Here is a 25,142-nt window from a genome sequence, read left to right as displayed (position 1 = left end):
TAAAATTTTGCTAGCGTCTGGTCGATTAAGCCCTTAGCAAAAGTACAAAGAAAAAGATAGAATACTAAGGAAGGACAAATATAGACAAGCTAAGAAAATTAGTTGATTAGTGATAGGTATTTAATAAATAATTGGTATTTCGGTAAAGTTTGACAAAAGTTTGCCAATATTTTCCCTCACCTCAAAAAAAAAAAAATTTATAAAAAGCAAAGTTAATTATTTTCTAGATTAAAATAACAGGATACATATTTGCACTGGCAGACTTTATTTTTTTATGTTCCCTTTCTTTGTTTGGGGCCCTAACACTTGTGGCATGTGTAATATCATTTACGTATTTAAAGACTTTTATTAAATCATTTGTTATCAAGAAGGTAAAAACATGCACAATATCTTAGGAATGGATACACCGGCCTTCAATAAAACTTCTTTGCATAATGTATCAAAACCTATATAGATGAAATTATCAAGGATAATATTTTTCAGAATAATTGCAGTAAGCAGTTTGCAAAGGGGATATCAAGAAAAGCTATTCAGTGGTCGGAGTGAGTATGACTAAGGTTTTAGTGGGAGATTTTTAGAATTAAAATGCCTCAAAGAATCAATAAGGGGCAGGCCTAAATCAAAACATATAAACAAACTTTTGTCCAAAAATAGAATATTTAATAATACAGATTCTTAATTATTTACAAAAATCATTTGTTAGTTGTGTTGCATTTGTTTATAAGAAAATTTTCACATTCAACTCAAGTTTTGCTATGATTCTAATATTTTCCACTGATTCAGGTACCAAAATTGGTATTAAAATGACGATATTTTTTTAATTACAATAAAAAAACAAAATGTTGTTAACCCTCCGTTACTTAACAATGTGTAATAGCGTTTAAAATGTTGATAATGAGTGTATTCCAACGTGTCAATCATATCCTAGTCCTGAAATACATATTATCTGTATGTTTATAACATTATTTTTGCAGTGCTATTGCACCTAGTAATAAATATTCTAGTAGAAGGGGAAAAAGACACACACAAATATCACGTAATCACGAAACGATTAAAAACAATTTGATATCCGTCATATGATCATATTGACAAAATATTGAATATAATATGTATAAGAAAGAAGACTGTAAATAATTTTTTTTAAGAGGGTACAAAATAATAAAGGGAAACCCCAAAACATAGGTTTAAAAGAACGGAACATTAAAATAGTACAATATCCTTAGCAACCTCAACAACATTATGTAGCTAAAATAAAACAAAACAAAAAAAAAAGATTTTTTACTTTGATTTATATTTGTCAATGATTCTTTTTTTTATTATTACTTTAATTAAATATTGTTAATTCAAACGAAAAATTGAAGCAATAATGTTCGATACCAAATAATGCCCAAAGTTGTTGTTTGACGAATGATTAAATGTGTTTTCTATTCCTTACACAATTATAAATAAATGATGCTCACTAATTTAGAGAATTTGTATCCTTCATTTTTGCATATTATCTCTGAATAGAGTTTTCAACGACTTTCAAATACTTTTTGTGGAAAAAAAAAATACAAGACAAATTTTGAAAGAAAGTGTCTAACACAAACGGCTTAATTACACTTTATGATATAAATTATACGAATAAAAGAAATCATATGAAAGCCTTAATTTAAAAAAGTTTTTTTGTGAATTGGCTTTACTAACCATCATCATATAACTGCAATTAACAAAGTCATAAAAACTTTCAATTCATGAATGAAATTTATTGCATTATTTTCAAAGGCATTCAATACGTATGTACAGGGTGAAGTATAAGTTCGTGAAAATATGTTTTAGTTTTTAAAAACAATATAAGGGTATTAATTAGTATATACTTTAGTGACAACGATCAAATTGTAATACAAATTAATTTAAAAAAACTTTACCTCGAAATAGCCACCCTTTCCCAGATTACATGGCAGAGACTAAGATGCACTTGAGCAGAGGCAGCACAGAAGGTTTCTTTATAGATATTTGCCCCTTCATAGATCAAGGCAATCTACAGAGTGTATTCGTGGGGTGGTGTTTGGTACAATTCCTGACCTAAAGGATGGATCACATAGAAAAGTCATATTCTATTCCCAAAAACCCTTTAAATTTGTTTTTCACTAATCCTACACACTTTTTCCAATGTGAAAGGGTATTCGTCTAGACTGAAGATATAAAGGGCATCGCCATATGTGTCCGGAAGCCATGGAAGGATCAAGTAGACCAACTTGTCTTTTTAGACGTATTTGTTGATCTTCACACCCTCTTGAATAAAAATGAGGGGCATCTTATTCCCGTCCCACAACATACCGGCCGAGGACATGACACAGGGTAGCAAGTGATGACTAAAGTGACTCTAAATGGATGCTGGCAATGGTCTTGCCTAAACACGGTGAAGAGGAGATACTAAAACATATTTTCAAGAACTTATTCCTAACCCTGTATACATACAAATTATTGACGACAAAAAAGTAATTTTGAACAAGAATCAAGAAAAGAAATTAATTACAGTTGATATAATAACGTTTTAACATTTCTTGGACATATTTCGGGCAATTCAGCATTATTTTCAAACTATAGAAGTTGACAGAGATACTCCCAATTCTTAGATAAAACCTATGATCCTTATTTGATTAATTACAAATCATTTTGCTCCAATATGGCGTTTCAAATGGACACTATCATTATTTATTATTAATTGTGACTGGAGGAAATTGAAGCAGTACTTGTACAATGTATAAACCAAAATCAATATGACCTGGCAGGGGAGGTAAAGGAGTTGTGTCCCCTGAGACTAATATTCAAAAATGTGACAAATAGAAAATTAATACAAGATCAAAATTATTACCATAAGTAAAATGTTAGAAACAGCGAATTTTATCTGATTAGAATAAATTATTAATATAATACTAGTCAACAAACGTTTCATTTTTTTTTTAAGCTGGAGAAACATAAAAATGACCTTAATAACCCAAAATTGGCCAACAGGGAGCAACATTTCATATACTATCAATAAACTTGGTAGTTTGATAAATATACCAAAAAAAAAAAAAAAAAAAAAATCACGCAACAAATCTTCAATAACTTTTTACAGTTAATATTTTTATGTGTACTCTTTTTTTATTATAAAGTGAAAAGTCTGTACTAATATTTTGTATAGCAACCACTATATTACTACTTAAATAGTTTTCCCACAAAGAAATCCTTGATTTTGCTGGATTTCTTCACTTTAACTTTTAATTTTCTTATTGAATATTTAATAAAAAGCAATGTAAGGTTGCATGAAAAGGTTTCGAAATTAAATATAATTAAGTCAAAATTTGACTAATAGTAAGAAGGAATTAATATTTAAGAGAAAGAAAAGTTCAGAAATTCCAAGTATAATTAGTCAATTACATTACTTAACACATATAATCAATAAATACTAATAAAATCCATTGGGTATGAAATATAATTCATTTGGTGGTAATATTACCAAAGTTAAGTTATACTGAAAAAATGTATCGAAATTATTTTTGTAACAGCAAATCTTTTTAAGTTGTAATAAAAGGTTTGTTCTTTAGTTTTAGCTATAATATAAAATAATATTAGCTTCCATAAATGATCCTTCATTTTTTGGATTTTTGTATGATTAGAAATGATAGAGAATAAAAAAAAGTAATCTATACTCATTTAAAAAAATATATATATATTCTATTCTGCTTGTATATTGAAGGGCCATAATTGTTTTTTTGTTGTTAGAAATCTCCTTTTTTGGAACTTTTGTTTATAATTATTATTAATGAACAAGAAATGAGGTTCCCTCCTTTACATAAATACTATGTAACACGTTATAAATTATAATTTTTATTCATTATTAATAAATGATTGGGCAAAAATAATGACGAGCTAATGAATAATGGCTAATAATATAGGAAATAAAGTATATAAAAATGGATGAAGTAATTTACATTCTATAAGTAGAAAAAAAGATAGGTAATTATATTGTTGATGTGGAATACTCAACTAATTTATGTCAGTTTGTCAATGTTTTTCACTCCCTATAACATATAATTAAAATAACAGACAAATATTAGTAGAATCCTTTGGTGCTAATAGATATGTAACAAAATTACTATTATAAATCATTATTTTTTTGCAAATATGCAATTAATTGATGGTTGTTAGAAAAGTATTTATAAATTTCCTCTAATCACCATTTTGTGTCCATTTTTAATTGAAATAATATGTAATTTTCTGTTAAGGAGTGTATTACTTTTTTGTCTTTCCAAAAAGTTTTTCTATAAAAAAAGAAAGAAAGGTATATTTTTACTATTTCTATATTTTTGACTTTTTAAGAAGAAGTTTTGAAAGCCTCTTTATTCCATTTTCTCCTTCATTCCTTGCTTAAAGGAGGATGATTGATCTACCCTTAGTTAATGGTACTTTTTCCATACAGTTTTTATTTTATTTAACAAGAACATACAAGGACAGTTGTTAATCCAGATGGAATTGTCACCATGTCACACTTCCATCTTGTTTTCCATTTTTTCAAGAACTATGAAATATTTTAAATTTACTTAAACAAATGGATTAAAATATTTAGGAATAATATTTATAGTCGTAGGCCTTCATAGCTATATGAAGCTCCATTTAGTTACGATAGGCCCTTTCAATTATTATTTAATTTATATTATTTATTTAAGTGATCAATAACTTAATTGATCTTGAATTGCAATTTGCGTCCCCTCCGAATGATTTATCAATATAATATGCAAAAATAAATGTAAGATAATTAGATTGAAAATACAAATGTAATCCACACTATGATTCCATATTTTTTTATGTTGACAGTAAGAATTTTTGACATACAAAAAAAAGTAAAGAATCCATTCCAATACTTTCAGATTATAGTAGTTCCATATGTAATCATCCATATCCTCCAAAATACATCATTTTATATTTGTTACTGACGTCAAGTAGAGGTTATGCAACTCATAGAAATTTAAAAGTATCATTATAAATTGTTTTGAGATAAATTATTGCTGAATTATCAAAAAAAAAGTTTGCTTAGAACATAAATTCTTCATTTTTCAAATAGGAGAGAAAAGAAATTAGGAATGTAACAAATTTCTTAATTTTTTGCAGACTGGTACGTCTTCAAAAATTGCTTTAAGTGATGTTATTATTATTATTTATTTTTTTTAGTTAAGGCTCTATTCAACCTCGCAAAAATATCGAGTTTTAGTTAATAGAATATCTGATTCCCTCTGTAGGATCTATTGGATGCAAAAACCAAAGTCAGTGATGGTATATGTGGCCATCTGCGATTCTGGATTGAGCACTTTATGTTTGTGCCGTAGGGGGACAAAATTACCAACATTATCATCTTGGAGAAAAGTCTCCGGCCATATGTCAATTCCCACTTCAGATATTTATACCTTTCAACATGATGTTACTCATTCTCAAACGTCCAATATCATTAAAAATTGAGCCCAAGATAATTACTTTTTTCCCGAAGCGCGTTTTTTCGATTATGCTTTGTCACTCCAGGACTTCTTTTTTTTTACAGAGAGAAACGCTATTAATGTATAAATGATAGTAGAAAAGTTCTTGTTTCTTTGCATTAAAAACTACACATTTGTCAAATCCCTAGTTCCAATAGTTAATTAGTAATAAATTAATTGCATTTCTTAGCTGTCCCTTACAAACATACATACGCTTACAAATTTAACACATAATAACCGAATTAAATGCGTGGGCTTTGAACAAAATGATTTGATTAATGTTTGAATACAAATTGTTTAAGCATGAAATGGCCTACTACATGGAATGTGTATCACTCCTAAGCATTACATAAGAGATCAAGCAATGCGACATACATAACTTTCTGCATTTTTACAAATATTGTAGTCAAGACAGTAGTCATAGGGAAAATAGAATATTTTATTCGTGAAAATTTGGTTTCTTAATGATGTATGTACAAGAAAATAATAATGTTCCATAATCATATAAGATATAAAATGTGTATTTATATCCTCATCAAATTCATAAGTACTTTGACATTTAAGACATCTCTTTAATAATAATAATAAAATGTTAAAGAGCATACCGTTTTCCCACGAGAAACTACCAAACAATATAATATGTAATAATAAAATCTAATCGGCATATACTTGCATACATAAATGTTTATAAGATTTATTAGTCGCATAAAATCAACATCCATTCTTTAGTTCATAGGAATGAAAAAAAAAACCAACATTATTTTTTTAATTAGTTGTTTTAATATCATTTTTCAACATGTGATAGACTTAAAAAAGTCTTACTGATTTGATATTTGTTACTTACTCATATATATGTGATGAGTTCAATGTTCAACAAAAATCAATGAGGAGGAGGTTTGGTTTTTGGAATTTTTAGAAAAAAAAATTTAATTTCAAATATTAACTTTTTTGCTCTGCTGCATTTTTTGCCCGAATGAACTTTTTTTAAGAAAAAAAAATCCAGAAAAAAAAGCTAAATTCCTTCATTTGGTTAGGAAGCTACATCCCCTCCAACCACACCCTTTGGACGCCCCTGTTCAAGGGATTAAAATTGAAAATGTTTCATGATTTACTTGATACAGATGTTTTAATTATTAGGAATACCATAGCGTGATAGTCGTATTGGACCAAATCACGGCTCTATTCTGTATCAACTCAGTCCTAATATGTACATAATAGTTGAATGGACTAAGATGCCTTTTTTTAAGCAAATATTTCTTTACTTCATTTATATTAATTGGCAAATTTTAATATATTTCAATAAAAGGACATGGGCGCAAATTGATTGAGATGTCATTTTGGGTTATCTTGATAAATTGATTTGATCATTCGTGGATAGTAGATATACATCAAGTCTATCAAAAAAAATAATTTTGACATGCTATACATAGATACCTACATACATGGATGTACATATTTGCATTTTACTTTGATTTAAGCCATCAATAATACTTGAAGTATGTACATCTAAGTGCATTCTTATATGTATATATAGGGCGATTACCATTTTAAGACTTGTAAAGGCTTTATTTACAAAATACTTAAATATATATATATACAATAGCTATGTGTGTAATTCTATTCCTGAAATGGCTATTCGATTATGCATAATTTTGAAAGTATTATGTGACAAGGAAAGAGAGAGAAAGAGATACAAAATAGGATTGAAAAGAGCAAAATTGCATCAAATGGCATACCTTCATGGATTAAGAATCCTCAAATAAAGCCGTGATAAACAAAATAGGACTTTGTAACTACTGCTACGACAAAAAACTTATCGTGTAGGTAGAATTTACTTAGCCCTACCTACAGTAGTTAGTATTTATTCAATTATGCACGAAGATTAACCTTACAAATTAACTATGAAATAATATGAATATAAAATACTAAAGGCAATGAGAGATTGAAACAATCCATTTTTATCACATTAGTTATGATAACTAATGATTCGTATCAGAAAAAAATCAATCAATTTCTCAAATTTTTTTGTTGTTATTGGTGAAAACGTCAATGTACACGATGTGCCTTTTATTGAATCTCTCAAGCCTTCTTTCAAAAAGGTTTAATAAATAATGCCCTAAAATAGTTAATAGAACTAGTCAATAAATGTTAGCTCTTTGATTGAGAGGGTGTGTTCCTGATTGTTTTTACCTCGAGAAAACATTAAAATAAGATTTCTAATTCAATGTTGATGTTTTTATGGTCTACAGAGAGGAAAATTTTATATACCAATAATAAGCCTTGATAGCTTAATACATTTAAAAAAATATTGTTTCATACAACAAATCTCACATATGTATACCTTTTATTTTAGTATGAAGTTTTGTATTTTGACTTTACAACTATTAGGTATATTGTAGTCAAAAAGGAGGAATTTAATATATTTTCAAAGAAAATATTAATTTTTGTAAGTTTTTGTACTGACAAAGTATTTTCTCGGATTCATAAAACGATACAGAACTAATTAAACTCATTTTTAATCTAGAAACATTTACCAACAAACTATATTGTATGGTTTTTTCTTGAATTTAGATCTTTTAAGGGAAAAATGAAGACGAAATGTGTAGATGTTTAAAAAAAAAAATCAAAAATACATTCTATAGTTAACAAAATCATACATTTTTATCATTTCTTTGCATGATTTATGAGATAAAAGCAATTAAAACCCCACCATCTCAATAAAAGGACAAAAAAAAGTTAAAATTTAGGGGACTTGGGTCCGAATGAACCGATTGCTTCATTATTGTCAAATGTTACATAATACACAATATAGGTATATTAAGATCATATAAAATATATTTGGAGTTCAGTAAATCAAGAATCAGATCATAAATATGAAGCAATAATAATCAAAAGGACAGCTGGCAAAAGATGAGATTTTTTTTTTTTTTTTCAAAGGCAAAAAAAAACTATAAATTTTAACCAACCTCCTTTATTTTCAATCACACGTTATTGAAAACGGCAAAAATAATAATAATGCATTTAGAAGCTTAATATTGTAAATTAAGCCTCTTAATGATTAAAATAAATGAGTCAAATATATTTTCAAAAAACTAAATTATCTTTAACATAAAACTTCGTTGATTTCAGACAATTTTCAAGAATTTCATTAGTTTAGTTATAAGGAACTTCGTATGTTCAAACATAACTAAAAATAATGCTTTTTGGAGACAATATTCCGCAACAGTCAATTTTTCTCGACGGGCAGTATTCTACCTTGGGTAATTTTCCTAGTACCTTAAAATATTTATTTTCTAAATTAAACGTCTTAATTAAATGCCTAAAGTAGACAACAAATATACCCCTTTTTAGGGCATAAAGGGAAAAAAATGTTAATAGTTTATATTTTTTTAAATTATTTCATATGCTAGATCAAGAAATGTATTGAAAATATTTTAATGTTCCTTTTAAAGGTCCAGGGTTTGAGACACACTACCTTAACCTTAGGATTTAAATAATCATTAGTTTGAAAAATATACCTTCATATTTATATAAGCTATTGACAACTCTATTTTTTCCAAAATAAAACGACAAAAACTGAAAAATAACATGTACAGATGACATCCTTAAGTCCTAAATTTGGTAGTCATCCAAAATGAAGAAGAAGAAAAAAATATTTTTCCATATTTATACAAGATGCAAAATTATGTTATAATTTGATAACGTCAAATTCCTCATATTTTTTCCATTAAAGGCAATGTGAAAAAAAGTAGCTATTTATGGAGTTTGCTCTCATATAGATATTAAGACATAGTCAAGGAACAAGATTTATGTCAATTAAACCACGTATCTTTTTTTTCTCTTGTAATTAATTGATCTAGTCAAACATAAAAAAACATATTAATGATGATAATGCAATTTTTTTTAATATGAGCACGTGATCCATTTTTCATAATGGGATACATTTTAAGTATTCTTTTAAGTTTTTGAAGTGTGTTCAAAAAATCTTAAAGTTATTTTTTTATACAGCAATTCTGACTCAACCCTTCTAGATGTAGAGTAGTTACGGTAAAGATCATATCTCTTGAGACCAAGAAAAACACCCACTACGTTAATATGTTGTTAGAATTATCTGATTTTTGGAAGTTAAAATCTTTGTTGATTTGTAAGGAAACCTTATTATTATTTTTGAAAGTAAATAAAAATCTTTTAACGATTTGATTGAATTTTTTGCTAGAAATGGATTTTTTTTTTAAATTTAATGTAACTGATTGACTGTTACAGCGAAATATTTGTTTGAAAAATATATGAGTTTTTTTCCATAGAACACTTCTTAAGTTAGATTGGTAATTAAAAAAAAATTGATGACGCAAATGCGTTTACAACACTGAAAGTAATAAGAAAATCGCATTTTTTTCTGTTTAATCATACATTGATTATATATATGCAGTTGCATCAGTGAAGTTTTTAAACCAAAAAATTACAAACTGCTCAAATAAATTATATAAAAACTTATGCATCAAGAATGATTGGCGCTAAATGACTAGGAAATACCATTGAGTAATTAGTAGCATATATTTTATCTATTGATTTTTACAAACCAATTAATCCCATGATTTTTTAACATTACGTGTAAATATATAATTAATAGAAAATATCATACTACACTACGAAAAAATCTGGATAAAAACGTTATTTATCTTATATAAACTACATATTACTTGTAAAATAATAGTTATTTATCACTTAGTGAATATCGATCAGATATTACCTGTTGAGACTCTATTAACATAAATTAAGAATTTTTAAATTAATAATTGCAATGAAAACTCTAGATACATTGGACTCAAATCTGATTGAAAACAAAATAGAGACTTCATTTTACACTCAATCATTAGACATTTATGAGTTGTTGTTTTTTTTTAAATTTGAAGCACCTTTGAGGCATATTTAGACAATTTTTAATTAGTAATAAACTGTTGTAAGGTTGATTTATCTTTAATCTACATACATATTTTTAAAGCATATGATATTATGATTATGCTTTTTAATCAATATAAAATTTTGACTAGAAAAATATATTGAGATAATTCTCTTTGTTCTTATATATATGACTTATTTGAGACCTCCATATCGAACAGTTAGCAAAAAATGTTGCTTCCTTTCTTTTGCAAAATAGTGAATAATATTTTTTTAAATTGTCAAATGAATTGACTTAAGTCAAAAATATTTAATTTTACCTTATGTTTTATTACTAACTAATAAAAAAGTAATCACACTTAATTGAGGAAGTAATTTGAACTTTCTTTACTGTGGTATTGTATAATTGGTTTTGTTCTTAGTGATGTAGTTTGTTCACTAGTATACATTATGTCTATTAATCCTTAGCATCTCAGTAAATTTCGAATAAAAGAGTTTCATGTACAAATTATTGTTGTGACTGATAGTAAAGGAATTAAGTTGAGTAATTAATTTGATGTTTTGAGACTTGACTGATCAAAATTTTGAAAACATGTTACCCAACATTGATAATTTATACTTGAAAATAAATTTGAAGAATGCATTCGAGTTTTGATATATATATTTAGGAAATTTTTTACGATTATTTGAACAAAAAGTTGTTAATTTGTAAACTATTTTAAAATAAATTTATATCTAATCCGTTTAGTTAAGAAAAATGATTGACTTTTACAACCTTTTCTCACGAAGTAGGTACAATCTGTCAATAATAAAAAATAATAGTAAATATATAAGTGAGATCACAAATTTGAGCAGATTTACTTGAAAGTTGAATTTCAAAATTGTAGATATGAATGTTGGAAAAAGGGCTCATTTCATGAATCTGCCTCCAGTAACAATCATAGTCTGGATCCGGGCCGGAAGGAGAAGCAAGCGTTTAACGAAGTTTTTTCTTGTCATGTTAGTCATTGTCTCCTTGATAGAGGTAATGACCAACGCATTAAATGTTTGCTTAGTTTTAGATGCAGCTTAGCCCCCGACCAAATAATACATCAATCCGGACTCCTGGTGTCCATATTTCCTTCCGAATGAAGTCATAGTATTACTAACCCAGCCACTTTAGGGACCTGTCTGAGACACTACAAGATGCAGAATATTTTAAAAATCTTTTGCACGGTCCGGATGGGGACGCCAGTCATATTTGAAATATCGATTTTGTTGTGTACAAAAATCCTCGTCGCGGTGCTACACCGTTCCTCCTCTGTACATTCAATCTTTTTTTATATCTGGACCAGCTGTCACCAATATGCCCAAACTTCACTTATGTTTGTTGATACATCAATGTTCCTGGCGGCAAGAAAAAGACGCCATAAGACAGCGGTATAATAACATAATTGACAGGCACCCAAATTAAAAGTTCTTAAAAAATTAAACTTTACCAACGCGAAATATTGGAGGATTGTGTTCGTCCGAACTAATCAGGATATTCCTCAATTTTGAAACTTAAGCAAATAATTAGACCCAATATAGTTTTGGTCAAAGTTCCAAGTATTTGAAACCATAATTTTGAGTATTTGGAAAAAAAATAATGTTATTCATTTTCAATGTTAAACAATATAATATATTCCAAATTTTTTATATATTATATGAACAAATCAATATATCGAATGGACTTTAATTTTGAACATTTTAAAGTTATTGACAGATCCACTATTTTCTATCAAAAAATATATCAAATATATATACATCGGTATATAATTAATATGATATAATATAGGTTCCTTGACATCCTTTTTTTTTTGCATTGCAGAAAAGAACAAATTTCAGAATAATACTGTTCAACCAAACCTGAGTTGCATTGCTTATCAAACAAACTTTATAATTTATTTTAAAAATAAGTTTTACTTTAAAAAAATAAAGTTTTTTACTTTTGCTGCAGTTATAACTTAATAATATATCTTCATACTCACTAAATTTTGGGTTGTATTTTTATAAATTATGACTCATTATTTGAAGATATTCAAAGGTTCATGGACTTTCCTTCATTATTTAATGGATTCAGTTCAATTTGTAGATACGTTCAAAATAAAATTGAATAATGTACTAAAGTTTGAGGAAGTTAAAATTTGAATTGTGAATAAACTCAATGGATATGGACAACATAATACTCAAATTTGAGCTCACGTGATATATTAGCAAAAGGATCTTAGGAGTTTTCTATTACTAGTCAACTCTTGGGTACTGGAAATGTATACCTTCCGCAAGATTCTGCTCTTGAAATATTACAGATCTTTTTTCCTCATAATGTATACAATGATTCTGTCCCTTTGAACCTTGATAATTCCATCAAAAGGTTGAATTCATTGAGGTAGAGTAGTTAGTTATAGAGCAATTCATTACCTCATCAGCGCACCTAGCAGACACAAATAAATAAATATTTTTTGTAATCAACATAATTAAGACAAAAAATAATCATGGAGGCGTTGCTGCTCCGTGTGTTGTATCGTATTGGTCTGAAGTAAATATATATATGGAAAACCAATAAAAATTCACACCCAAATGTGGACTCTATAGTGGCTGTGTGGGACAACTTGTCTCAGGAGTTTGTCATCAACTCCTGCTAGGCCTTGGAAACGTGTAGAGACTGTGATTAATGCAGAAGGTAGCCATATTGAGTGACAATTTTGTAAAGTGCTTGTTTTTTTATGTTATTACTTAAAAATTATATAAAAAGTATATGTTGTGTACAAGTTGCGATTTTGTACAAATTGTAACTTTAAGTTCAAATACTCACAGTTATATTGCAGATAAATATGTAATTTTAATAGAACAAAATAAAATGATAGTATCGATTAATAGATGGGCATTAGAATAATCAATTTTGTAATTAAAATATGCATTTAAGACGAGAAAATCGCAACTTGTACAGACATATACATATTTAAAATCCCTCTCTCACACTTCATAGTGTATGTCGTATGACTAATTTACCTTTTCGTATTAATAATTAAAAAAAAAAAAAAAAAAAACAATATTATGGCTGATTAATTAATTTTTCATTGTCAACATATCATCTATTTAAATCTTTTACTTTTCTTAAAGGTCTGATTGCAATGGATATATACAAATATATACTTCACTCCATTCACATGTATGTATTAACTTCTCACTACTTTGTTTTTGTATTATTACTGCTTTTATCCAAATAATCGCGTGAATGTGTCTACGACCACTACACACATTGTCGAGTTGATGGCTATGATAAGTTCCAATTTCTATTGTTATTAATATTTATTTTCCTTTTTTTCCTACCGCCTCCCCTTGATTATTACTTTACCATTTTCAAAATGTCATTTTTCGATTACTTTTTTTTAATTGTTTGGTGTTACTACACAACCAAAGAGAAACAAGGAGTAAGGGTAAAAAGTTCGCCATTAATATTTAATTACAGGGATTTAATGCCATATACCTTAATAAACTAAAACTAAGCTAAAACTAATACTTTTGATTAAAAAAGATTGGTATCGTTTTGTTTTTTAAGTAATCATTAGAATATGGCTATAAAAAAACACTTCACTATCGCAGTTGATTTTGTCAGCTATAAATGAACAAGATTTATTCGTCAATAAATATATTTTGCATCACAATTCCGAGACAAAGCAAAACAAAACAATTTTTTGAAATGTTCCGGTTGAATAAACAAGTTTTTTTTCCGATTAAATATGAATGATATTAAATGTGACAAAACAAGACAAATTTAACATTGCATTTTATAATTTAACCATTTTTTTCTTTTTGTTTTTAGGACTTTAATCTTTTTAGTAACATAGTAATTTGGAAAGGATCAATATTTTTTTTATAAAGAACTTTACATATTAAAATAATCAAGCTTCAAGAATTATCTTTGTCAAAATGAAGAGTTTTAGTGAATTGAAACCTTTTTGTGTAAAATAACTAACGCATTTTTAAAATATATTACTGAAATTACAAAATACACTTTATTGTTCGAGTCACTCTCTTTTCTATGAAAAAAAAATGTTTTTGCATCATTTTGAATAATATATAGATTTACAAAAATATCGGTCCACATTTTTGTTTATATGATGAAACCGGTATGTTGCACAAAAAAGGTTGGGAGACCTTTGCTTTTAAAGATACACTTTTCCTCTAAAAAAAATATACACTCCAATCTTAATCTAATATTCGAAAGATAAATATAATACTTTTGAAAATTATATTTTCTAGTAGTATATTTATTTTCTAGAGTATTTCTAAAATGTTGACGTCCTAAAAAAATTATCAATCAAAAGATTTAAAAAATAGTCCAAAAAAAGGAAAAATGTTTCAAAATAATTCAATATTTTAATTAGTTAAGTAAATACTTTTAGAATCAGGTAAAAAAAACAACCTACATACTTGTTCCCCTAATACTAGACAATCATTTTTTTTTTTTTTTTTTTTTTTTTTTGTATTTTGTTATAAATCTTATTTAAAAAACAGCATTTGGATAGTATGTATACAATGCTATTAACTAAAATAGCTTAATTGGCAGAATTTATAAGTAATAATTCAATATTGTATCTTAAGAAGGAATACTCTAAATAAAGAATATTCACTCTTTTTATCCTTCCTTTTTTTTTTTTTGACCAACTAAGGGCTATTTTTTATTGAAATGAAAGAGGAAGTTGAGATAAAAAATTGTGTAATTAATGTATTATATTTATTAGAATATTAGTTTTTGGTTGATTTAATTTTTTTACAATCACACTAATAATTAATAAATGAAGTCATTCTAATTCCACAAGACATTTATGACGAGATTGTTTTAACTCAATTCGCTATTTTATTTCATAACTATTCTACTCATAGAAAAATATCATGTAATTGATCACAAATAGAGACAAAAAATTGACTGTATCCTTGTCTTAAATGATCTTAAAAATTATTTCAACTGAAGGCAAAGTAAAATGATGTATGTATTATTTTTTGTAAGAAAAATAAAAACTTAATAGCATTTCATACATATGTAGATATCAACAATACTTAATTACTGCATTTGAGTATAATTATGATCAAGAATTAGATCAGCTAGCTAACATATGAATACAACTATATGATGAATATTAAAAAATCACTTGCAACCAAAAAAAAAAAAAAATGGCATTTCCAAATTTGTAAAAAAAAAAGTCAAAAATATTCAAACTGATAAGACCAGATTGAAATGAAACTTTTATGGTTATAATTAACAGTGTTTTAAATTGTTTTATATCCCTACTTGTTAGCAGCAGGGGATATCATGTGGCTGAAATTGAGTCGTAAAGTATATAAGACAATTATCAAAATAAGAATATGTAATTAAAACAGTTGTAAATTGGTGTATTTATCTTCTTCTTTTTTTTTCTTCTTTTTTTTTGCATGGATACATACACAAGTGAATCAAATTACATTGAAAAACTATACTTAAAATTAAATGGAAACCCGATGTTTGTATGCTGACAAAAGTATTTTAATTTTTTTTTATTCTTAAAACTTTTACTTGGTCGATGGTATAGGTGCATGATATGCAATAAGCATATGGAGATACTTCAAAGAATAATTCGGAAATACCATTTCATATATTATCTACTCTTTTGTACTGGGTGACGTTAAATTAGAGTCCCATCAAAAAAATTCAATTAAACATATACATGATAGGTAGAACGTATAATAATAAGTTCTTGTAACAATCCTCCTGTTTTAACACGTCCTAACTTTTATTGTGTCACACAATTTTTCCTCCAAAAAGTAACAGAAAAACGTCCGATATCCTCTGGTAGTTAGCCAAATAAGTCAATCATACCAAATGCCATTTATATCTTATGTATTCTCACACTATCACTGTCATATTATTTATTCACCATTTTTAAAATGAATTACATACTTGGTCGATTTGTTGGTATTTCATCAGGCAAAGTAGAACTATGCCTTATTGCCCTATATTGTTTGTAACGTTTTTTGCGGATTTTGTTGAGTATGATTTCATAGTTCTGCTTTGCCTCTTTGCCAAACCTCGATTAAAAATTAACCTAAAGACTCAACGAAAAATGATACTAATAATTGGGAAGGGTCGATAAGGCAATGAGGCGTAGTTCTACATTACGCGTTGCTCCACCAAAAATTGACCTATTATTAAAAGCTATATAGTATTTTATTATATATTGTATTATAATACAGTATAACTATAATTCATAATATTGCTTAGTAATATTTTATTAAAATAGTAGTTATATATTTGTATTTTTGTATGATAACCAAATTTTCTTCATAAAAATAATAAAATGGCCAATATATGTACATATATATTATAAAGGAAGAGTGTTCAATAAGAAATTGTATTCCTGTTCTTATGAAAACGGAGAATAAGTATAACAACATAACTTATTCCTTTGTTCATTAATCAAAAAGAATAAAATATGGAATAGCCATAACGTATGAAGTAAGATGAGGGAATCGACAGCGGACAACAAAAGCCATAGGGTATTTTTGTGTTAGCGAGGTAACGCCGTGTTAAACTTCTGGTATCTTGTCTCTTGAAAAAGGTTATGTTGAACAGTTGAAAGAAAATAGTTAGTAACTACGTCATATCAGCCGTTATAGTTATCATAAAATCATTATCATTAGGACCGGTCCTAGGACTGTCAAATTTTATTAGGACGAGACTGATAGGACTGAAGCCTTTTTGATTTTTTAGACCGATTCAACATTATAAGGGACTCCTTACTGACGCTAGAAACTGCATTGGCCTCCTCCTCAACCATATTCTATATTACAAAGTCAAAGGTCCTAGCATTATTGGACATTTATTGAACTTCATTTGCAGTAGTGTGGGCAGTAGCCATCACTGTAATATATTTTGACAAAAACCTTTTGCAATATTTCTGGCTTAGGTAACGAAGTATCTGCATACAATGATTAAATTAAAGTTAATGGTTAATTCAGGACCACAATGTATTATTTTTATGTACATGATATCTATATGAAACATTTGAATGAAGCACATGGTATGTATATATATAGAAGAAATCTATTTTCCAATGACGTCACATAATAATTTAAACAAATATTATTAGATGCATTTGATTAAATTCTATCCCCACAATATAAATCCAGGTAGCATCATCATATTTTGGTTAAATTAGCTCATAATTTAAAACTCTTTTTTGCAAATGAATTTACACCTGCGGGTTTTGAGTCCATTTTGAATTGTTATTTATTCATGGAGTAAGTACATACGTCGCTCATATATAAATCCCATTATATTTATAAAATAATATTAACGTACTATTTAATTGACATATTTTAGATAGATATTTCAAATTGTTTTGTTTTTTTTGGCCGTGCTATAATTTCATCAGTTAATATTTGTTCATTTATCGACCAAATACTTATTTTAAAAGCTTATTACAAGTTTCAGAAAAATTATTTAAATAACCTTGGATTCTTTTATAATAAATATTCGTCAGTGCCTCCTCTACCTTTGTTTTACATGCAAAAATATTATGTAGAAATGAAAAAAAAAAAAATCCGTAATGCATGGCTTTTAATGATCTTTATGTAAAAAACTTTATAACTTTTATACATCCAAAGAAAATAAATTATAATAGAATTCATTTATATACAAAGATGTTGTTATAAGAAGATGGATTTCAAAAAACATTAAGTTTTGAAATTTAACTAAATATGTACATATACATATATATCAAATCCCTTACTTGGATAGCATCGTTATAAATAATGATATATTTTAGGAAAAATAGAGGATATCAGTTCAAGGAAAAATTTACCATGGGCCCAGCATAGCTATTGACATCTTTACCAGAGTCTTACTGGAAGAGATTTTCTACATCATGGAATTTATTTCTGGTAAGAGCACTTCTACTTGATAATGAGTCAGTTAATTTTAATAGTCTCTTCAATTGTAAAGATGAACTGCTGAACCACTGTCGAATCGTTTTCAAAAGTACAGCTGAGTACGTTTTTCGAATTTTATTCCAAGATTTTTATCACAGCAAACCAAATCTTTGTAATGAGACAGATAAGAAAAGCAAAAACAAACATGGGTTAACATATTCTATATCCCTCCATCTATTCAAAAGATGAGAGTTGAATATGTGAGGAAAATTGTGTGGGGAAAATAGAAAAAGAATATAGTATAGAAATTCAGGAGCAAGATTGGCTTGTGGACATCCTCCCCACAACTCTAGTTCACGTTAAGGGCACGATTTGTGTGTAACAAAAAAAAAAGCAAATTATATTACAATTGAACACACGGCTCAATCATAAAGAGTCTGGCCTCAATTAGTTTATAAATAAATGATTAAAAATTTTACATCGTTTTAAATTATTATGTTGCATTTTGAATTGTTTTCAACGCCTAAGCTTAAGGGTTTAGATTTTGTTCATCACTTATTAATATTTTCTTTGAATGTTATTAAGTAATTTGGGAGCCAGAGTTAGTGAAAAAATTAAAAGTCACTAATTAATCATATCAAGTCATAATTTATTCATTAAGTAATTCTATTAAGTTCATATTTAGAATTTTATGTGCACGTACAAATTTGTAAGAATGGTATATTTCTAAAAAGTTAATCTTTTTAGGTGGAGACTTATACATTACCATCCCTTTAAAATTATTAGTTTTAATTCAATCACTTATAAAATAATATTAATTTGGAAAAACATGTATAAATAAACATTTTTTGAACCTAAAAAAATCTAGATAATATAATTTTAATAATACGCAACAATATTTTCAAAAAAATATCACTAAACCGTTTCTATTTTAAAAATTAAATTTCCTTTGTTACGTTATTTTCTCTGCATGCAAATTGCATTATCTTTTTGTTTCTTTTCCTCATTTGGTTATATTTTAAGATCTTAAATATTAATGAATTGCGGTTTTTATCCTTTTCTTATGTTAAAATATGACGTGATTTTCTTCAATAGTTAATATAAAATGGTTAAAAGATACCAAATTGAAGTTAAGTATCGATTAATTTTTAATATAAATATACATTTTAATTCATTGTTATTTTCCCTTGCTCGAATATAATCCTTTAAATCTATTTCTTTAATATGTAAAATATTTCAAAAGTCGGGAATTTTTTTCCGTTACTTCCCTCACGATGTTTATACACCACAGATACATAAATATCCTATCATTTTTTTATTCTACTCACTATGTAAATTCTTAATTTATTATCTACTTCCTGCACACAATTTTGGGGATTGTTCTTAATTAATAAATGATTTATTAACAAATCAAATAATTAATTATGAAGGTTTTAAAGAATGATAATTATGCTTTTATATAAATCATCTACCCACTTGATAAATCTGAAAAGAGGGATTATAAATGAAGCAAGATATTAAAAAATGTTTTAGGACTCCACCGTTTTGAAAAATTCGGGAATCACTGTTATAGAGTCTAGAAAATTTTATTTTATTTTCTGTATCTAAAATTTTTCAACGCCAAATTAAACTGGATTTTTATTTTTCAAAATTGAGTGTGGATTGAATTTTTATTCTACCACGAATCAAAGGTAACTTGAAATAACTTGAAAAATGTATTTGAAGTTTCCTTGCACGAATCATCGTCAACTTCTATCAACAAACTGGTATTATTGTCATCTTGGAAGGGCTGCAAGCTGCACTTAGAGTCGACCAAATTGATCGTCACAATAAAAGAATAAAAAATTCACATTATATATTTAAAATACTATATCGGGGCAAATTTAAATATCTTAAATCAAAAGTATTCAATTTGTTCATTAGGTATAATATGTAACAATGATTCAGATCAAATAATTTTGTATCTTGCTACCGTTGTCAAAGTGGTTTTAAATTTTAGTCTGAACTGTTCTGCTTACATCAATTCAAGAGCTAATTCAAATTAAGTCGATCAACGTTCAAAGCACTGATAAGGAGAAAAGAAGTAGAAAAATAAACAACTGACAACAATATACATAGTATTTTTTATGAGATAACGCCGTGGTTTCCATATTAATCCTTTCGTGGCATTTTTTCTCTTACAAGCAACAAACAATTTAAACAACCTAACCTTTTCCTTTTGAAAATTAAAAGTATTAAACTTTGAAGATTATAACTTGCAGAAATATATTTGGATTACAATAATGTCCAATGGATGTAGAAACTAATCTTAAGATAGACGAAATTCCTACACAATACATTGCTTTTGTCACAAGCTAATTAAACAACGGATTTCTTATAATGTTCTTGACCAAACGACGATCCAATCCCAAATGTTTTGATGAAACAACGTTCAACTCTCTTAGACCACAGGTAAAAAAATATCCATTTATTATTGAGAAAACTAAAAACTCCAGCTAGTTACTCATATTATGATTTGAAGGAAAGTAACGGAGGATTAATTAATGGGACGTGACCGTTGTTTTCTTACTGGTGTCTTGTTTACATAGCCGAGGATTATTGTTTATTAGTAGTTTTTATGCTTATTCATAGATTACTTACCATCTGGATAGACACTAGATTTGCAAACTCGTAGAGCCTTGCATAAAGTATTTCTTCCGTTAAATAACAATTGTAAATGAGAAGATTTAATTTTGTGATGAAGGGATGAATCATCAAAGAGTTGTAAAATTAATTTTGAACTATTCTGTTTCATATAAAAGAAAAATAAAGATTTATTCTTCGCTGAATGTGGTTATGTATCTTCGTAACTTTTTATAAAAGAGATTATAAGGTGTAGAGAAGAAAAAATATACAAGTTGAACTGTCGTTCGCTCAACTTTAATAATATAAATATTGTCAAAAGTCTTATTCTCTCTTCTATAAACCAGAGCACCATAAGTAGAGTTACTTCAGCAGGCTATCCGCTTTGACGATAGCTGACTTCCTCATGTGTTTGAGTCACGGCCCAAAACATTCAAAATTTAATACTATATCTTAGGTGAAGTACTCTAGAAAGGCGATATATTTTGTTAAAATACCCCAAGTATGCCCTCTTGTCGTCCGCCGTTGATTACAGGAATCGTTCTTCAGCTGAAGGGATGACACTTTTTTCATTTCCAAGGGACAAATTCCTTGGAAGGGAATGGGTCCTTAAAAATGAAATGAAATCTTTGGAAACCATAATACAATTCTGGATTGTGCTCTTAACATTTTAAAGAAATAAGGAATTCCAACTCTCAAGTCATTCCAACATCTAAAACTTAAAGTTCCAAGGCTCACCAAAAACTCCAACAAACCTAGTTTCATTCGGGAGAACAATGCTGATGGTAAGAAAATTTAATAATTGAGGAAATCCCAAGCAACTTTTTATTTCGATTTTCAGGTAAAAAAAAAAATCTCCATAATTTCATGATCATACATACTTTACTCCTTATTTGGAACCTCCTACTTCCGAAAATAGAGAAATAGAATTAGTGGGCATGAATCCAATTTCATCAACAATAGAAATGAAACTTCTTATATTGATATATATATATATATATTTGCATTAGTTACTTTATCCTTAGAAAATAATATTTGTATGTATTACAGATATTTCTCCCGAGTTAAAACATCTTAAAGAAATAAATTCCAAAATAGAAATCCACTTTGGGGTCTATGAAGCAGAAATGAAGGAATTAAAGAATAAGTTGAAGGAGAAAGATGTCAAAATTTGGGACGCAGAATCAAAGTTTAAGTCTTTAAAATGTGCCTCTCTTCGGTATTTAATTCAAACCATATAAAAATTTTAAGTTGCAAGTCTTCACATTCCAAAATCCGCATTTGGTTTAATAAAACCATCGATAATTCACTTCAGTTAAGATTCGTTGAGGAACTATATGTTGTTCAATTAATGTATTGCACCAAGAACTGTTTGGATCAATTTGCAAAAATAGAAGCTTTACTTAAATCAATAAAAAAATGAAAAAAATTGTTAGCTCTATAACTGAAGTTGCGGTTCCACTAATTAAGTCGTCTATAAATGTCGACAAATGTCATAAAATTTTATTTTTTTACTGTATCTAAGTATGTTAGTATAAGAATCCACATACATTGACGAATGCAAACTGCGATGATCGAAAAAATTAAAATAGCTTCTTCTACTTTCGAAAGACAAAGAATGTGTATGCAAAATGAAGTATGATAAAGGAATTATTATTAAAGTAATTATTCCATTTTTTCATAATAATTATGAGCATAAACTTTTTTTAAGTATTTATTTATTGTATTAAGTTCTTTTTGGGCCATTTGATATATATCACAAGGGGGCGCTGAAATCTCGTGACGTCACTCTCCTTACAGGGCTCTGCTATAAACCTTATAATTGCCTTGGAAAAAAATTGTGATAATATACATACCGACATGCAGCGATTATAATTCTTAGAATTTTAAGATCTCTATTTTTTGTTTTATATGAGTTTGTTCGTCAAAAAAATCGGTTTTTTTAATCCTATTTTAAGGCCGTAATTGCCTTGAAGGTAAAAAAATTGTAACCATAACCAGCTCTTGAGCCTTAAAAAAAATATGAAACATTTCAGCCAAATCCATTCATTGGTTTGGCTTTGATTCTCTGACACACACACCAACACACACACAGACATTCACATTTAATAATAAACTATGTCACTACTCACTATGTCATAGATACTCCTTCAAAAAATGTCTTCCTTCGGTGAAATTTAATAAGAAGTTCTTCCTTCATACTCGCTGATAAAGAAGATATGGGATTTGAAGTTAAATATGAATGGAAAAGAAGGGAATTCTATATAAAAAAAATTTGCTCCTAATTTGACCAAATTGAATCATAATTGATAAATTATTTTGGAGCACTCATTCAAGTTTCACCCACAAAAAATAAAATGTTCCGACAACCCTATTCCTGTAGTTATTATATTGTCAGTTCCTTCCTAGTTCATTATATTTTGCTTGTATTTTACTATTGGAGAAGAGCGTCTCTAGATGCATCTCTTTTTTATAGATAACATTACATTAAGTAATTCATGTTTCACTTAAACAATAAAATAAATTAATTAATTGAATCAATACAGTAATGGTTATACTTGAGAGGTTGTGTAGTTTTAAAGGTGAATACTTCATACAGATGTTAAATAATCCATGGTTAATTACAAAAACTTAGTACATCTCCGCTATCTACAAGATAATATTATTGTTTTTAGTTTGCTCACGCCTTTTGATTTATTTTCAAGTTTTTTTATTGTTCTTTAATTGGCGCAAAATATTTTGTATTTGACACCAAGAATGTAACTAAAAATGAGGAGTACTTATTTAGCTACGAACCAAAAAATATATATATTTTTTTAGAGAACATAAATCATTAATTAATACTTTTTAAATAACATTTTAATTAATATATATTATGTAGGTATTCCTTCACAAACTACAACAAATTCTAACTATAATCGTGTACATATTATTTTAAGATAAATGAGACATAATAGCACATGAAATTTTATTTTTCATTTTCAAAGGTTGCGAGATAGATAAAATAAACATACTTCCGCAAATTTCAGAAGTCCTATTTCATTTTACATACATTGTGTCATAGATTCATATAAGATAACTAAACATTTTGTACATATTATTATTTGTAATCCGTTGCAACTAGCTGGGTGGTTCCTCAATTATTATGAGTCGGAATGGGAAGTAAATAAGATATGGGAAAGATTTATAAAAAATTGATATAATATGATATTTTCACTCCTAGAATAAAAGAAAATCATCTAAATGAACAGTATACATATATGTTATTGTAAATCTTTTTTGGACCTAATCCGTTTTTTTATAAAAACAATGAATAAAATAAATAATAATGATCGCGAGAGTGAAGAATGTCATGGTACTAAGAGATGGTTTTAACTGAGCAAACGGATTGTTTCAAAATACCAATACAAATATAATGAATATAAGTTAAAAGATCCTATCCGAGTCTTTTAAAGTTAAATAAATCAAACATTAACAGATCTCATGGCAACAACAATGTCATCCCTTGATATGACTGCATCTCCCCGTGATCCTTCCTCTTCTGATGCTCTCCGAGAAGCTCCACTATTTTTAAAATTGGAATCTAAGCCATCAAGGATAGGCTTAAATGCAGCATTCCCAAAAATGTCCGGAATATTTTGCTCTGGCCTTAAGTACACACACTGCTGTACAGGAGTACTCTTCCTTTTATTACTGTTATTAATCGTAGATGGCGGTGTATTTTTCAGGTGAGAGTTACTATTCCACAATATAGTGTCTGAATTGGAGAGTTTTTGAGGTGTGTTATTTGCGCTGTTGCTACTGGATACCCCACTTCTTCTCATAGGGAGGGGACATAAAAGTGCTGAATGATCAGCAGAAGGGGATAGGATCTCCATAGAGGAAGAAGATGATTTATGGAAGCCTTTGCGTGCTCCAACAGAGTTCAGGGAGTGAAGAAGTTGAGAGGAGTAGGGTGTCGTTAGGATAGGTGGAGTGACTTGAGGATCATCTCCTCCTCGAATAGCTTCGATGGGTAAAGATTGCAAATCCGAACTACGAACAATTTCCTGTAAATATATATATAATATATAAAATGATTTTTGGAAGGAGATTGGTTGTTTGTCCTACATTTAAAGGAAAGATACGAAAACAAACTACAAGGGATCTTAAATTAGAAATTATTAGATGAAAGTGAGAGAGGGAGGAGAGACAAAA

The 25,142-nt window shown here is 27.9% G+C and overlaps 1 protein-coding gene and 1 long non-coding RNA gene across 14 annotated transcripts in view; both read right to left on the bottom strand.

The window, feature by feature from the left end:
* Nucleotides 1-11,037: 11,037 nt before the first annotated feature.
* LOC121114756 (uncharacterized) lies at nt 11,038-23,033 on the bottom strand. Its single transcript, XR_011779325.1, has 2 exons — nt 20,964-23,033; nt 11,038-11,780 (listed from the first exon to the last, which is right to left on the bottom strand). It is a non-coding gene; the product is annotated as an uncharacterized lncRNA (long non-coding RNA).
* A 764-nt stretch (nt 23,034-23,797) lies between these two features.
* The window catches only part of LOC121114753 (uncharacterized), a 170,333-nt gene continuing 168,988 nt past the window's right edge, over nt 23,798-25,142 (bottom strand). For all 13 annotated transcript variants that reach the window (XM_071887205.1, XM_071887208.1, XM_040708805.2 and 10 more), the window contains one exon: nt 23,798-24,994. In XM_071887205.1, coding sequence (XP_071743306.1) covers nt 24,410-24,994 — 585 coding nt within the window. In that variant the 3' untranslated portion in view covers nt 23,798-24,409. The remainder of the gene's footprint in view (nt 24,995-25,142) is intronic.

Source organism: Lepeophtheirus salmonis, chromosome 3 (genome assembly GCF_016086655.4).
Source record: "Lepeophtheirus salmonis chromosome 3, UVic_Lsal_1.4, whole genome shotgun sequence".
Taxonomy (NCBI): Eukaryota; Metazoa; Arthropoda; class Copepoda; order Siphonostomatoida; family Caligidae; genus Lepeophtheirus; species Lepeophtheirus salmonis.
The sequence above is the reverse complement of the archived record's forward strand: the minus strand, read 5'-3'. Positions and strand labels throughout refer to the sequence as shown.